This window comes from Scyliorhinus torazame, chromosome 18, assembly GCF_047496885.1.
Source record: "Scyliorhinus torazame isolate Kashiwa2021f chromosome 18, sScyTor2.1, whole genome shotgun sequence".
NCBI classification, from domain to species: Eukaryota; Metazoa; Chordata; class Chondrichthyes; order Carcharhiniformes; family Scyliorhinidae; genus Scyliorhinus; species Scyliorhinus torazame.
The window spans coordinates 152,419,645-152,436,325 of NC_092724.1; the positions used below are offsets into that span (position 1 = coordinate 152,419,645).

At 51.9% G+C, this 16,681-nt stretch overlaps 1 protein-coding gene across 1 annotated transcript in view; it reads left to right on the forward strand.

The window, feature by feature from the left end:
• The window catches only part of chmp6b (charged multivesicular body protein 6b), a 59,100-nt gene that overhangs the window by 27,585 nt on the left and 14,834 nt on the right, over positions 1-16,681 (forward strand). Inside the window, exon 2 of the mRNA XM_072483620.1 lies at positions 10,333-10,442. Within this exon, the coding sequence (XP_072339721.1) occupies positions 10,333-10,442 (110 nt within the window). The remainder of the gene's footprint in view (positions 1-10,332; positions 10,443-16,681) is intronic.

Consider the following 16,681-nt stretch of genomic DNA (forward strand, 5'->3'; position numbering starts at 1 on the left):
AACAGTGCCCAACCCGCCCCAGCCACCCTCACCAACCCAAAAGAGAAAAAACACAAAAGAAAAAGAAACCCGGAGCAATACAAAGGCCCCCCCCCCCCCTCGAAACAGAAATAAACATAGCATATCAACCGCAGTCCCCAAACGCCCGTCCTGACCCTCAATCTGTGTCCAACTTCTCGGCCTGAACAAAGGCCCACGCCTCCTCCGGAGACTCAAAGTAATGGTGCCGGTCCTTGTAGGTAACCCACAGTCGCGCAGGCTGCAACATGCCAAACTTCACCCCCTTCCTGTGCAGCACCGCCTTCGCTCGATTGTACCCGGCCCTCCTCTTCGCCACCTCCGCACTCCAGTCCTGATATATCCGAACCTCCTCATTCTCCCACCTGCTGCCTCTCTCCTTCTTGGCCCACCTGAGCACACACTCCCGATCGACGAACCGATGGAACCTCACCAGCACCCCCCGCGGAGGCTCGTTAGCCTTGGGCCTCCTCGCCAGCACTCTATGGGCCCCTTCCAGCTCCAGGGGCCCCTGGAAGGACCCTGCTCCCATCAGCGAGTTCAACATGGTGACCACATAGGTCCCCACGTCCGGCGCCTCCAGCCCCTCCGGGAGACCCAGAATCCGCAGATTCTTCCGCCTCGATCGATTCTCCATCTCCTCGAACCGCTCCTGCCATTTCTTGTGGTGCGCCTCCACCTTTACCGCCAGGCCTAAAGATCTTGTCCTCATTGTCAGAGATCTTTTGTCGAGCCTTGCGGAGCGCCACTCCCTGGGCTGTCTGTGTCTCCAGCAGCTTATCAATAGACGCCTTCATCGGCTCTAGCAGGTCCGTTTTAATCTCTATGAAGCAGCGCTGGATACCCTCCTGCTGCTCTTCCGCCCACTGCATCCACGCTGCCTGGCCTCCGCCCGCCGCCATTTTGTCCTTCCCTCGCACCTTCTTCTGGTCCACCACCACCTTTTTTGTCGCCCCGCTCCTAGTTGAAGCCATATACTGATGGGGAGCTGTTGTAGACTCCTTCCCACACCGGGAAAGGTCGAAAAAGTGCCGTTGGGGACCCTGCAAAGAGCCCAAAAGAGTCCGTTTCTGCGGGAGCCGCCGAATGTGCGACTTAGCTCCGCATAGCCGCAACCGGAAGTCCTGCCCTGGAAGAAGTTAATGAACGGTTCCACTTAAGGCAATTTAATTCTCTCCAACCTGAGCAAATCCGCGAGGTCGCTCACCCATCCCCCCCACCCCGGTTTCAGGTGTTCCGAGTCCCTCCACCAACAGGATCCGTCTCAAGGCTACCAGAGAGGCAAAGGCCAGAACATCAGCCTCTCTCACTCGCTGCATTCTTGGGTCTTCCGACACTCCAAACTGCCAGTTCTGGGCTCGGAACCACCTTCATCCTCGGTACCTCTGACATCACGTCAGCAAACCCCCGCCAAAATCCCTGCCACTTTGGGCAGGCCCAAACCATGTGAACACAATTCACGCCCCCCCCCCCCCCCCCCCCGTACACCGCCCACACCTACCCTCCACCCCCTCAAAGAACCTACTCAATCTAGCCTCCAGTCCGAAGTGTCGCCTACACTGGTTCCAGACCCTCAACGCTGATGCCACCATCGGACTCCCGGAGTATCGGATCAGTGAGGATGGCAGGGGTGCTAACAACAGTGCCCTCAAAGTGGTCCCCTACACTATGCTGCCTCCACCCGCCCCCAGACCAACCCCTCTTCCCCCGCCCATTTTCTTTTTTTTTTTAAATAATATTTTATTGAAAATTTTTGGTCAACCAACACAGTACATTGTGCATCCTTTACACAACATTATAACAATACAGATAATAATGACCTTTTTTATTTAAACAAGAACAAAAGAAAACAACAACAAAGAAATAAATATTAAATAACAAAAATAAAAACTAGCCCTAATTGGCAACTGCCTTGTCTCAGGCCACCCCCCCCCCCCCCCCAAAGTCCTGGGCTGCTGCTGCTGCCTTCTTTTTTCCCCCATCTATCTTTCCGCAAGATATTCGACGAACGGTTGCCACCGCCTGGTAAACCCTTGAGCCGACCCCCTTAGGACGAACTTAATCCGCTCTAACTTTATGAACCCCGCCATATCATTTATCCAGGTCTCCACCCCCGGGGGCTTGGCTTCTTTCCACATTAGCAATATCCTGCGCCGGGCTACTAGGGACGCAAAGGCCAAAACATCGGCCTCTCTCGCCTCCTGCACTCCCGGCTCTTGTGCAACCCCAAATATAGCCAACCCCCAGCTTGGTTCGACCCGGACTCCTACTACTTTCGAAAGCACCTTTGTCACCCCCATCCAAAACCCCTGTAGTGCCGGGCATGACCAAAACATATGGGTATGATTCACTGGGCTTCTCGAGCACCTCGCACACCTATCCTCCACCCCAAAAAATTTACTGAGCCGTGTTCCAGTCATATGTGCCCTGTGTAATACCTTAAACTGAATCAGGCTTAGCCTGGCGCACGAGGACGACGAGTTTACCCTGTTTAGGGCATCTGCCCACAGCCCCTCCTCGATCTCCTCCCCTAGCTCTTCTTCCCATTTCCCTTTTAGTTCGTCCACCATAGTCTCCCCTTCATCCCTCATTTCCCTATATATATCCGACACCTTACCGTCCCCCACCCATTTCTTCGAGATGACTCTGTCCTGCACCTCTTGTGTCGGGAGCTGCGGGAATTCCCTCACCTGTTGCCTCGCAAAAGCCCTCAATTGCATGTACCTGAATGCATTCCCTTGGGGCAACCCATATTTCTCAGTCAGCGCTCCCAGACTCGCGAACTTCCCATCCACAAATAGATCTTTCAATTGCGTTATACCTGCTCTTTGCCACATTCCATATCCCCCATCCATTCCCCCCGGGGCAAACCTATGGTTGTTTCTTATCGGGGACCCCCCCCAATGCTCCGGTCTTTCCCCTATGTCGTCTCCACTGTCCCCAAATCTTCAGTGTAGCTACCACCACCGGACTCGTGGTATAGTTCCTTGGTGAGAACGGCAATGGGGCTGTCACCATAGCCTGCAGGCTGGTCCCCCTACAGGACGCCCTCTCTAATCTCTTCCACGCCGCTCCTTCCTCCTCTCCCATCCACTTACTCACCATTGAAATATTAGCGGCCCAATAATACTCACTTAGGCTCGGTAGTGCCAGCCCCCCCCTATCCCTACTACGCTGTAAGAATCCCTTCCTCACTCTCGGAGTCTTCCCGGCCCAAACAAAACCCATGATACTCTTTTCTATCCTTTTGAAAAAAGCCTTCGTGATCACCACCGGGAGGCACTGAAACACAAAGAGGAATCTCGGGAGGACCACCATCTTAACCGCCTGCACCCTCCCTGCCATTGACAATGCTACCATATCCCATCTCTTGAAATCTTCCTCCATCTGTTCCACCAACCACGTCAAATTTAGCCTGTGCAATGTGCCCCAATTCTTAGCTATCTGGATCCCCAGGTAACGAAAGTCTCTTGTTACCTTCCTCAACGGTAGGTCTTCTATTTCTCTACTCTGCTCCCCTGGATGCACCACAAACAGCTCACTCTTCCCCATGTTCAATTTATACCCTGAAAAATCCCCAAACTCCCCAAGTATCCGCATTATTTCTGGCATCCCCTCCGCTGGATCCGCCACATATAGTAGCAGATCATCCGCATATAAAGATACCCGGTGTTCTTCTCCTCCCCTAAGTATTCCCCTCCATCTCTTGGAACCTCTCAGCGCTATCGCCAGAGGCTCAATCGCCAGTGCAAACAGTAATGGGGACAGAGGACATCCCTGCCTTGTCCCTCTATGGAGCCGAAAATATGCCGATCCCCGTCCATTCGTGACCACACTCGCCACTGGGGCCCTATACAACAGCTGCACCCATCTAACATACCCCTCTCCAAACCCAAATCTCCTCAACACCTCCCACAGATAATCCCATTCCACTCTATCAAATGCTTTCTCGGCATCCATCGCCACTACTATCTCCGTTTCACCCTCTGGTGGGGCCATCATCATTACCCCTAACAGCCTCCGTATATTCGTGTTCAGCTGTCTCCCCTTCACAAACCCAGTTTGGTCCTCATGAACCACCCCCGGGACACATTCCTCTATTCTCATTGCCATTACCTTGGCCAGGACCTTGGCATCCACATTGAGGAGGGAAATTGGTCTGTAGGACCCGCATTGTAGCGGATCCTTTTCCTTCTTTAAGAGAAGCGATATCGTTGCTTCTGACATAGTCGGGGGCAGTTGTCCCCTTTCCTTTGCCTCGTTAAAGGTCCTCGTCAGTAGCGGGGCGAGCAAGTCCAAATATTTTCTGTAAAATTCAACTGGGAATCCGTCCGGTCCCGGGGCCTTTCCCGTCTGCATGTTCCTAATTCCTTTCACCACTTCTTCTACCGTGATCTGTGCTCCCAGTCCCACCCTTTCCTGCTCTTCCACCTTGGGAATTTCCAGCCGATCCAAAAAATCCATCATTCTCTCCCTCCCATCCGGGGGTTGAGCTTCATACAATTTTTTATAAAATGTCTTGAACACTTCGTTCACTCTCTCCGCTCCCCGCTCCGTCTCTCCTTCCTCGTCCCTCACCCCCCCCCCCTATTTCCCTCGCTGCTCCCCTTTTCCTCAATTGGTGTGCCAGCAATCTGCTCGCCTTCTCTCCATATTCGTACTGTACACCCTGCGCCTTCCTCCATTGTGCCTCTGCAGTGCCTGTAGTCAGCAAGTCAAATTCCACATGCAGCCTTTGCCTTTCCCTGTACAGTCCCTCCTCCGGTGCTTCCGCATATTGTCTATCCACCCTCAAAAGTTCTTGCAGCAACCGCTCCCGTTCCTTACTCTCCTGCTTCCCTTTATGTGTCCTTATTGATATCAGCTCCCCCCTAACCACCGCCTTCAACGCCTCCCAGACCACTCCCACCTGAACCTCCCCATTGTCATTGAGTTCCAAGCACTTTTCAATGCATCCCCTCACCCTTAGGCACACCCCCTCATCCGCAATTAGTCCCATGTCCATTCTCCAGGGTGGGCGCCCTCTTGTTTCCTCCCCTATCTCCAAGTCTACCCAGTGTGGGGCATGATCCGAAATGGCTATAGCCGTATATTCCGTTCCCCTCACCCTCGGGATCAATGCCCTACCCAACACAAAAAAGTCTATGCGTGAATAGACTTTATGGACATAGGAGAAAAACGAGAACTCCTTACTCCTAGGTCTACTGAATCTCCACGGGTCCACCCCTCCCATCTGCTCCATAAAATCCTTAAGCACCTTGGCTGCTGCCGGCCTCCTACCAGTCCTGGACTTCGACCTATCCAGCCTTGGTTCCAACACCGTGTTAAAGTCTCCCCCCATTATCAGCTTTCCGGTCTCTAGGTCTGGGATGCGTCCTAGCATTCGCCTCATAAAGTTGGCATCGTCCCAGTTCGGGGCATACACGTTTACCAAAACCACCATCTCTCCCTGTAATTTGCCACTCACCATCACGTATCTGCCCCCGTTATCCGCCACTATAGTCTTCGCCTCGAACATTACCCGCTTCCCCACTAATATAGCCACCCCCCTGTTTTTCGCATCCAGCCCCGAATGGAACACCTGCCCCACCCCTCCTTTGCGCAACCTAACCTGGTCTATCAGTTTCAGGTGCGTTTCCTGTAGCATAACCACATCTGCTTTAAGTTTCTTAAGGTGTGCGAGTACTCGTGCCCTCTTTATCGGCCCGTTAAGCCCCCTCACGTTCCACGTGATCAGCCGAGTTGGGGGGCTTCCCACCCCCCCCCCCCCCCCCCCCTTGCCGGTTAGCCATCATCTTTTTCCAGCTTCTCACCCAGTTCCCACGCAGCTGTATCTCTCCCAGACGGTGCCCCCCCGCCCATCCTTTCCCGTACCCACTCCCCCCTTTCCCCAGCAGCAGCAACCCAGTAATTCCCCCCTCCCCCCCCCCCCCCCCCTGCTAGACCCCCCGCTAGCGTAATTACTCCCCCCATGTTGCTCCCAGAAGTCAGCAAACTCTGGCTGACCTCGGCTTCCCCCCGTGATCACGGCTCGCACCGTGCGACGCCCCCTCCTTCCTGCTTCTCTATTCCCGCCATAATTATCATAGCGCGGGAACCAAGCCCGCGCCTCTCCCTCGGCCCCGCCTCCCATGGCCAACGCCCCATCTCCTCTCCCTCCCCACCTCCCCCCATCACCACCTGTGGGAGAAAGAAAAGTTACCATACCGCAGGATTAAATCATAAAACCCCTCTTCGCCCCCCCCCATTCGCCCCACCACTTTGTCCAAACGTTCATTTTCATAATCCAATCATTCCAATTTTTCTTCTACAATAAAAGTCCACGCTTCATCCGCCGTTTCAAAGTAGTGGTGCCTTCCTTGATATGTGACCCACAGTCTTGCCGGTTGCAGCATTCCAAATTTTATCATCTTTTTGTGAAGTACCGCTTTGGCCCGATTAAAGCTCGCCCTCCTTCTCGCCACCTCCGCACTCCAATCTTGATAAACGCGGATCACCGCGTTCTCCCATTTACTACACCGAGTTTTCTTCGCCCATCTAAGGACCATTTCTCTATCCTTAAAACGGAGGAATCTCACCACTATGGCTCTGGGAGTTTCTCCTGCTCTCGATCCTCGCACCATAACTCGGTATGCTCCCTCCACCTCCAACGGACCCGTCGGGGCCTCCGCTCCCATTAACGAGTGCAGCATCGTGCTCACAGATGCCCCGACGTCCGCCCCCTCCACACCTTCAGGAAGGCCAAGAATCCTCAAGTTGTTCCTCCTTGCGTTGTTTTCCAGTGCCTCCAACCTCTCCACAGATCGTTTCTGGTGTGCCTCCTGTATCTCCGACTTCACCACCAGGCCCTGTATATCGTTCTCATTCTCTGCTGCTTTCGCCTTCACGACCCGAAGCTCCTGCTCCTGGGTCTTTTGTTCCTCTTTCAGCCCTTCAATCGCCTGTAATATCGGGGCCAACAACTCTTTCTTCATTTCCTTTTTTATCTCCTCCACGCAGCGTTTCAAGAACTCTTGTTGTTCAGGGCCCCATATGAAACTGCCACCTTCCGACGCCATCTTGGTTTCTGCTTGCCTTCCTTGCCGTTGTTCCAAAGGATCCGCTGCAATCCGGCCACTTTCCTCTCCTTTTTCCATCCGTGTCCAGGGGGAACACCCTTCTGGTTTACCGCACGGTGTTTTTAGCCGTTAAAATTGCCGTTGGGGCTCCTATCAAGAGCCCAAAAGTCCGTTCCACTGGGAGCTGCCGAAACGTGCGACTCAGCTGGTCATCGCCGCACCCGGAAGTCCCCCCCGCCCATTTTCTAACCATTGCGATGTTTGCTGCCTGGTAGTCATTCAACAGGCTTGGCAAAGCCAGTACCCCCACCCCTTGCTGATCCCTTTCCAGATACCCCCTCCTCTCTGCCCACGCGAACCTCAAAATCATCCCATTCACCTCTCTAAAAATGGACTTGGGAACAAAGATGGGGAGGTTCTGAAATACAAACCGAAACTTGGGCAGCAGCGTCATTTTCACCGCCTGTACACGTCCTGCCAAAGACAAGGACAACTCATCCCATCGCTAGACGTTCACCTTCATACCCCCCCCAATCATGCCAAGTTCAACTTATTCAGCTGGACCCAGCTCTGCGCCACCTGTATCCTGGGATAGCAGAAACGCACCCTCACCACCCGCAACAGCAACACCCAGCCTCCTCTCCTGCCCCCTGGCATTTATCGGGACCATCTCACTTTGCCCCATATTCAATTTGCATCCTGAGACATGCCCAAACACCCGAAGACCCCTATGATCCTATCAAAACCTCCCTTCAGGTCGGAAATGTACAACAGGAGGGTGTCTGCATACAAAGAGACTCTGTGTTCGACCCCTCCCCGGTCAATCCCCCTCGATGCCCTGAGCGCCATTGCCAACGGCTCTGAGCAAAAAGCAGCGGGGAGAGTGGGCATCCCTGCCTCGTCCGCCCGGTGTAGCCCAAAATAAACTGAACTAATCCTATTCGTCTGGACATTAGCCTTTGGTGCCTTGTACAACAGCCAAATCCAATCCACAAATCCCTGCCTGAACCAGAACCAACTGAACACCTCCAACACATATGGCCATTCAGCCCGGTTAAATGCCTTCTCCGCATCCATTGCCACCCACACTTTCACTTCCTGGCCTTTCCGAGGGCATAGTAATAATGTTGAGCAGCCTGCGTACATTCGCCTACAGCTGCTGCCCCTTCACAAACCCTTTCTGGTCCTCTCCTATCACCGCCTGCACACAATCCTCCATCCGCGACGCCAACAACTTCGGACGGTATGACCCATACTCTGTCCTTCTTTAAAATCAGTGATATGGAATCCTGTGACAACGTGGGAGGAAGCTCCTCTCTTGCCATTGACTCATTATGCACCCCAACAAGCAGAGGCCCCAGCTCCGACCCAAACTTCTTATAAACCCCAGCTGGAAACTCATCTGGACATGGTGCCTTCGCAGCCTGCATCAAACCCACACAGTCCATCACCTCCCTCAGCCCAATCGGTGCCCCCAAGACTTGAAGCATTATAAATGCACATGAAGCAAAGACCATTCTTTTGATTGTCAAACCTGACCTGAAGATTCTAATATTCAGTCACCTCTGTTATATTTTGAATATCCAGTTTGTTTTCACTTAAGGAAAACAAACTTTTTTTTTAAAAGGATAATGTATCCAGAGTGGTTCAGACCAAAGGCAAGTAAACCAACATTTCTTCCATTAGTGTAGGAGGCTGCATACTTGAGACTTACGCAGGTACCCTTATCCATGGAATCATTCTCGTCATCACCTTGTGCAGTATTCACACAATTTGTGTATCTAGTTTCATGTTGCGTTGTTGGCTCAGTAATAGCACATTTCCTCCAAGTCAAAAGGTTGTGGGCTCAAGTGTCAACCCAGAGGTGTGAGCGCATAAGCAAGGCTAACACATGCAGCACACATGCATTGTCCAGCCCTTCCAGAAAAACGCATTAAACTGAGGTTCCCCGTCTGCCTGTACAAGGAGATATAAAATATTTGAAGAATTAAGGAGCCGTGGTGTCGCCCTGCTCCTGCCCGCATTGCTATCTGTGGGACCTTGATGCATTCAACTTGGCTACTAGGTTACATTGCGATAGTGACTACATTTCAAAAGTAGTTAAAGGGCAAATGTCCTCCCAGCACCTAGCCTGTTAAGTCTTTTAAAAATGTTTACATGTTTCAGTCAAATCACCGCTCCTTCTAAACTCTTGGCATTGTAGGCCTAGTTTACTCTATCTCTCCTCTGAGGACAATCCTCGTCAATCAGTCTAGTTGTGAACCTTTGTTACATGCTCTCAAAGGCAAGGACAGAGAAACTACACTCCAAGGCCCTATACAATTGCAGTAAGACTTCTTTGTTCTTCACAAAACTCATTGTAATAAAGGTTAGCATATAATCTTCTTTCCTAATTGCCCACTGTAATTATTAACTTTCTGTAATTCACGTCCCCCTGAATACCTACATTTTCCAGTCTCTCATCCTTTTTAAAAAAAGAAATCCTGCTTTTCAATGCCCACATTATAACAAGCTTGTTGCCTTCTTGCCTAACCACTTACCCAATCGATATCCTTTGCAGCCTCTTTGTGTCCTCCTCGCAGCTTATTTGCCTGTTTAACTGTGTACTGTCAGCAAAGTTGGATATGTTACACCCCTATCTACCTTCATCTCAGTTATTGATACAGGTTGTAAATAGTTGAAGTCCCAGGCTGATCATGAAAATGCCCTGTTTATTATTACTGCGTTTCCTGTCCATTAGCCAATCCTCAACTCGTGTTAATACATTGCTTATAATCCGATGAGCCCTGACATCTTGTGTGGTGCTTTTTGAATTTCGAAATGCAGGATGCAACTGCCGCAAATTAATTGAGGAAAACTATTTCTGAGCCGCAATCTTGCACTGGGAGTCTCCATTCTCTCAATTTTGCAAATGACCATTCTGCTGCTGCAGAGTTTCACAAACTCGGCTCTGGGGGTGGCGTGTATGGAGGGAGGAGTGAAATGTCATATTTTTCCTGTGGTCCAGTTAAGATGGCGTCCTTCACCAAACTTGTGAACAAAAGCTATCATTCCAGTTGATTGCCATTTAGTCTAAACCCTGCTTTTATTTTAAAAAAAACAGGAGAATCCTGGAAATCCATATAAAATAAACACAAAATGCTGTATTGAGTAAACTGCATTGCATGTTCCAAATTTTTTTTAATTGGTTGGTGAAGTGCGGATTTATTTCATTTTTGAAAATTTGAACGCAATTCTTTCCATTTTGTTTCTCCAGCAACTAAAACAGCAACGTGACAAGTTGAAGCAGTACCAGAAGAGAATTGGTATTCAACTTGGAAAGGAGCGAGAATTAGCTCGACAGCTGCTTCGTGGGGGCAAGAAAGAGTGGGTATCACAGGATTGGATTAAGTCTTTTGTAAACTTGTGAAATTTACTGACTTGTTAAAATCCAACAATTAAGTGTAATATTCTACAGCAGTCCATGTTGATCTTCCACTATCTGGTACTTTAAGTGTGATGGGGAAAATGCTGTGATGTTGGGAACTTGGGAATGTAAATGCTGACTGTCCGACCTTTCCCAAATTTTGATTCTTCATTGACAAAAATAAAACTGCTTTCCCTCGCCCCCTCCCCGCACAATGTTGGCCATTCAACGCCCCAAATCTGTTCTTCCATTCAAATTAATTCTGTCCGATCTATATCTAATTCCGGCTGCCAACCTTTGATTCCATAATCTTTGGTATGCTTGCCTAAAAATATATATCAGTTTCCATTTTGAAGTTTGAATTAATCTAGCCTCAGCAGCTTTTTTTGGGATCAGATCCTTTAATCGTCTGATTACCCCTTGAACTTTCATGTTCCAAAGAGTTCAAGCCTAGACGATGCAATAAAAACAGAAAATGCTGGAAATACTCACCAGGTCAGGCAGCATCTTGAGAAGGAAGCAGAGTTAACATTTTAGGCTGATGACAGTTCATCAGAAATGACAAACTCTTTGTCTCTCCACAGATCCTGCCTGACTTACCGAGTAACTCTAGCGTTTATTGAGTTTAGTTCAGATTTCCAACATCTGCTACATTCCATGTTCGTCCTTATCTGAGCAAGTCCTCCATAATTTAATCCTTTTAGCCCTGGTATCAGTCCGGTGAATTTGTGTTGCTTCTAGTTCAAGGCCAACATATTATTTCTAAGGTGCTTGACCTGGAACTGAATGCAGTGCTACAGATGGCGTCTAACCAGAGCTCTGTACAACTGTAATCAAACTTTCACCTGTTTGTATTCTAGCTCGCTCATTATAAAACTAATATTCCATTAGCCTTTTAAAATTATTTTTGGCACCTGTCCACTAGCCTAGATCTAGATTTATTGTCACGTGTACCAAGATACAGTGAAAAGTATTGTTCTGCGTACAGTGCAGGCAGATCGTTCCATACATGAAAAACAGGACATTTGAGAAATACACAATGGAAAAACATAGACATAGACATCGGGTGAAGCGTAAGAAACTACAGAGAATCGTGATCACCGCCCAGTCCATCACGCAAACCCGCCTCCCATCCGTTGACTCTGTCTACACCTCCCGCTGCCTTTTGACAACATAATCAAAGACCCCGCCCACCTGGGTTATTCTCTCTTCCATCGGGCAGAAGATATATCAGGTGAAGCATACGGAGTGTAGTGCTACAACAGTAAAGATGATGCATATAGAGAACAGTTCAGTCCATAAGAGGGCCATTCAGGAGTCTGGTAACAGTAAGGAAGAAGCTGTTTTTGAACCTGTTATTGCACGTTCTCCGACTTTTGTATCTTCTGCCCGATGGAAGAGAGAATAACCCAGGTGGGAGGGATCTTTGATTATGTTGCCAAAAGGCAGCGGGAGGTGTAGACAGAGACAATGGATGGGAGGCGGGTTTGCATGATGGGCTGGGCTGTGTTCACCGCTCTCTGTAGTTTCTTACGGTCTTGGGCTGTGCAGTTACCCTATCAAGCTGCGTGTGTGTGAACCTCTAAATCTCTCCGCTCTTCCACAGTTCCTAGCTTCTCGCCATTTAGAAAATACGCCTTGTCTGTCATTTTTAGATCCAAAGTGATATACTTGTAATTTGCCACATTGTGCTCCAACCCACTCACTTTTTAAAAAAAAAAAAAAAAAAAAAATTTTTATTCTCCTTTTTCACATTTTCTCCCAAGTTTACACCCACCAACAATAAACAATAATCAGCAACAGATATGTCAATCCCCATAACAATAACAACGATCCCATCCTCCCACCAACCCCCAAACATCAGCCCGCATGTTTACATAAACAAATGACAAAAAGGAATCCGGGATTACCCATAGTCAGCCTTAACATACACAGCCCCCCCCAACTACTGTTCGGTGTTATCCAGTTCTTGAAAGTGCATAATAAATAGTGCCCAAGTCTTGTAGATGGAGAGGCTGCTCTCCATCCCAGCAGAATCCGCCTTCGGGCGATCAACGAGACAAAGGCTATGATATCTGCCTCCGCACCCGTTTCCAACCCCGGCTGGTCCGACACCCCGAATATGGCCTCCCGGGGACCCGGGTCCAGTTTCACACGCACCACCTTGGAAATTACCCTAAAAAACCCCTTCCAGTACTCCCCTAGCTTGGACAGGACCAAAACATATGAAGGTGATTAGCGGGCCCCCCCCCCCCCGCAATGCTCACACCCACCTTCTACTCCTGCAAAAAAATCAGCTCATCCTCGCCGTCGTGAGGTGCGCTCTGTATACCACCTTCAGCTGTATCAGCCCCAACCTCGCACATGAGGTGGAGGCATTCACTCTCCGGAGAACCTCACACCAGACCCCCCCCTCTATAACCTCTCCCAGCTCTTCCTCCCACTTTGCTTTGATCTCTTCCAGTGGTGCCTTATCCTCTTCCAGAATAGCACCGTACACTGCCCCCTTCTCTAGTCCCCTTGTCGTCAGCACCTCCTCCAGCAATGTGGAGGCCGGTTCCTCCGGGAAGCTCTGTATCTCCTTTCTGGCAAAATCTCGAACCTGTACGTATCTAAACACTTCTCCCTGCTCCAGCCCATACTTCGCTTCCCGCTCCCTCAATCCTGCAAACCGACCCCAAAGAAATAAATCTTTTAGCGTCTTAATCCCCTTCTCTTCCCATTTCTGAAAACTTCCATCCCACCTCCCTGGCTCAAATCTGTGGTTCCCCCGAATCGGCATTTCCCTTGACCCAACCCACTCACTTAATCTATCAGCCATCCATCTGCACCATTTACTGTGCCATCTAATTTACCATTGTTTACAAACAATAAAATGTAAAAGGAACCCAATAGAGTTAAATACAAAACAAAACAACCCAGTGCCCCCTCCCCCTATACATAAATAATATATTAACACCCGCCGAAACACATAGCAAACATAGCAAAATATACACCCTCGCAGATCCCCCAGAATAGACAAACAAAAATAAAATAGAACCCCCCCCCCCCTTCCAAAACTCCTCCAGCGCTGGGCATACCCAGAACATATGGGTGTGGTTTGCTGGGCTCCCTGAGCACCTAACACACCTGTCCTCTCCCCCCCCCCCCCCCCCCCCCAAAACGGCTCATCCTTGTCCCGGTCATCCTTGCCCTGTGCAGCACCTTAAACTGGATGAGGCTGAGCCTTGCGCATGAAGGGGAAGAGTTCACCCTCCCTAGGGCATCTGCCCACGTCCCCTCTTCGATCTCCTCTCCCAACTCCTCCTCCCACTTACCTTTCAGCACCTCCGACGAGGCCTCCTCCTCCGCCCTTTTTAGTGGGAGCTCACCAATCCCCCTCTCCTGGTCCCCTGGGTGAACTACAAACAACTCGCTCTTCCCCATGTTGAGCTTGTACCCTGAGAAATCCCCGAACTCCCTGAGGATCCTCATTACCTCCGGCATTCCCCCCACCGGGTCCGCCACATATAGCAGCAAGTCGTCCGCATAGAGCGATACCCTATGCTCCTCCCCACCCCGCACCAACCCCCTCCAGTTCCTCGACTCCCTCAGTGCCATAGCCAGGGGTTCAATTGCCAGCGAGAAGAGCAGGGGGGGACAAGGGACACCCCTGCCTCGTCCCTCGATGCAACCGAAAGTACTCAGACCTCCTCTTGTTCGTGGCCACACTCACCATTGGGACCTCGTACAACAGCCTAACCCACCTGACGAACCCCTCCCCAAACCCAAACCTCTTCAGCACCTCCCACAGGTACCCCCACTCTACCCTATCGAAGGCCTTCTCAGCGTCCATCGCCGCCACTATCTCCACCTCCCCCTCCCTCGCCGGCACCATAATAACGTTCAGGAGCCTCCGCACATTCGCATTCAACTGTCTCCCCTTCACGAACCCCGTCTGGTCTTCGTGGATGACCTGTGGCACACAATCCTCAATTCTCGTGGCTAAGACGTTCGCCAGCACCTTGGCATCTACATTTAACAATGAATGTCCTGTAAGACCCAATCTGCAGGGGATCCTTGTCCCGCTTCAGGATCAAGGAGATCAGTACCCGGGACATCGTCGGGGGCAACGCCCCCACCTCCCTTGTCACATTGAAGGTCCTAACCAGCAACAGGCCCAACAGGTCCACATATTTTTTGTAAAATTCGACCAGTGCCTTCCCCGCCTGCATGCTCCCTATCCCTTTGGCCAGCTCCTCCATCCCAATCGGGGCCCCTAATCCCGCCACCAGTCCCTCCTCCACCTTAGGGAACTTCAGTTGGTCCAGAAAGCGGCCCATTCCTCCCTCCACTGGAGGCTCGGACCGATACAGTTCCTCATAAAAGTCCCTGAAGACCCCATTGATGCCAACCCCACTCCGCACCACACTCTTCCCCACCCCCCCCCCCCCCCCCCCCCCCGCCCGCCCGCCCGCTTCCCCCCAATCTCCCTAACTGCATCCCGCTTCCGAAGCTCATGCGCCAGCATTCGACTTGACTTTTCCCCATATTCATAAATTGCCCCCTGGGCCTTCCTCCACTGCGCCTCCGCCTTCCTGGTGGTCAACAGGTCGAATTCGGCCTGGAGGCTACGCCTCTCCCTCAACAGTCCCTCCTCCGGCACCTCCGCATACCTCCTGTCTACCCTCACCATCTCCCCCACCAGCATCTCCCTCTCCCTCTGCTCTCTCCTCTCCTTATGGTCCCTAATGGAGATCAGCTCTCCCCTAACCACCGCCTTCAGTGCCTCCCAGACCATCCCCACTCGGTCCTCCCCGTTATCGTTGGCCTCCAGGTATCCCTCTATGCTTCTTCGGACCCACTCGCTCACCTCCTTGTCTGCCAACTGCCCCACCTCCAAGCGCCACAATGGGCCCTGGTCCCTCTCCTCCCCCAGCTCTAGGTCTACCCAATGCGGGGCGTGATCCGAAATGGCTATCGCCGAGTACTCGGTATCCTCTACTTTCTCAATCAGCGCCCTGCTCATAACAAAAAAGTCGATCCAGGAATAGGCCTTATGAACGTGCGAGAAGAATGAAAATTCGCTAGCCCCCAGCCTTGCAAATCTCCAAGGGTCCACCCCTCCCATCTGGTCCATAAACCCCCTCAGCACTTTAGCCGCCTCCGGCCTCCTACCCGTCCTAGACCTGGAGCGATCCAGTGCCGGATCCAACACCGTGTTAAAGTCCCCGCCCCCATTATCAGGCCCCCCACTTCCAAGTCCGGGATCCGACTCAACATGCGCCGCATAAAACCCGCATCGTCCCAGTTCGGGGCGTGCACGTTGGGCAGCACCACCTTTCCCCTTGCAGCTTACCACTTACCATTACGTACCTGCCGCCATTGTCTGTCACAATGCTCGACGCCTCGAACGACACCTTTCCCACCAAGATCGCCACCCCCCCGATTCTTGGCATCCAGCCCCGAATGAAACACCTGGCCTACCCACCCTTTCCTCAGTCTAACCTGGTCTGCCACCTTCAGGTGTGTCTCCTGGAGCATAACCACATCCGCCTTCAGCCCTTTCAGGTGCGCGAACACCCTGGCCCGCTTAACCGGCCCGTTCAGCTCCCTTACGTTCCAGGTTATCAGCCGGATCAGGGGACGACCCGCCCCCCGCCCCCCTCCCCCGCCGACTAGCCATAACCCCTCCTCGGCCAACCAAACGCCTGTGCCCCACGCCCGGCCCGTTCCCCACGGCGGCAGACCCCCGTCCCAACACCCTCTACTCGCTCCAGCTCCCCCTTGACCATACCAGCAGCAACCCGGTTCCCACACCCCAGCTAGGACCCCTCCTAACCGCATTGCTCCCCCCATTGCACTCCCGCAAGTCAGCTGACCCCGGCCGCTCCCACCTCTCCTTCGACTCCTCCCATTGTGGGACTTCCCCTCCCCCTCCATTACCCACCAGCAGCTTCTCCACCTCCCCCTTCCATCCCAAGCGCGGGAAAAAACCCGTGCTTCCCTGCCCTGGCCCCGCCCCCTCCAGCCTTCAGCGTGGGAAAAAGCCCGCGCTTTCCACCTGCCGGGCCCCACCTCCTCTGTCGCAGCTCCTTTTACAAGCCCAGTCCCCTCACCCCCGACTCGGGCCTCACCCTCCCCCGCGGGGCCCCATCCTCCCCCGCGGGGCCCCATCCTCCCCCGCGGGGCCCCATCCCCCCTCCGGCCATCCACCCCC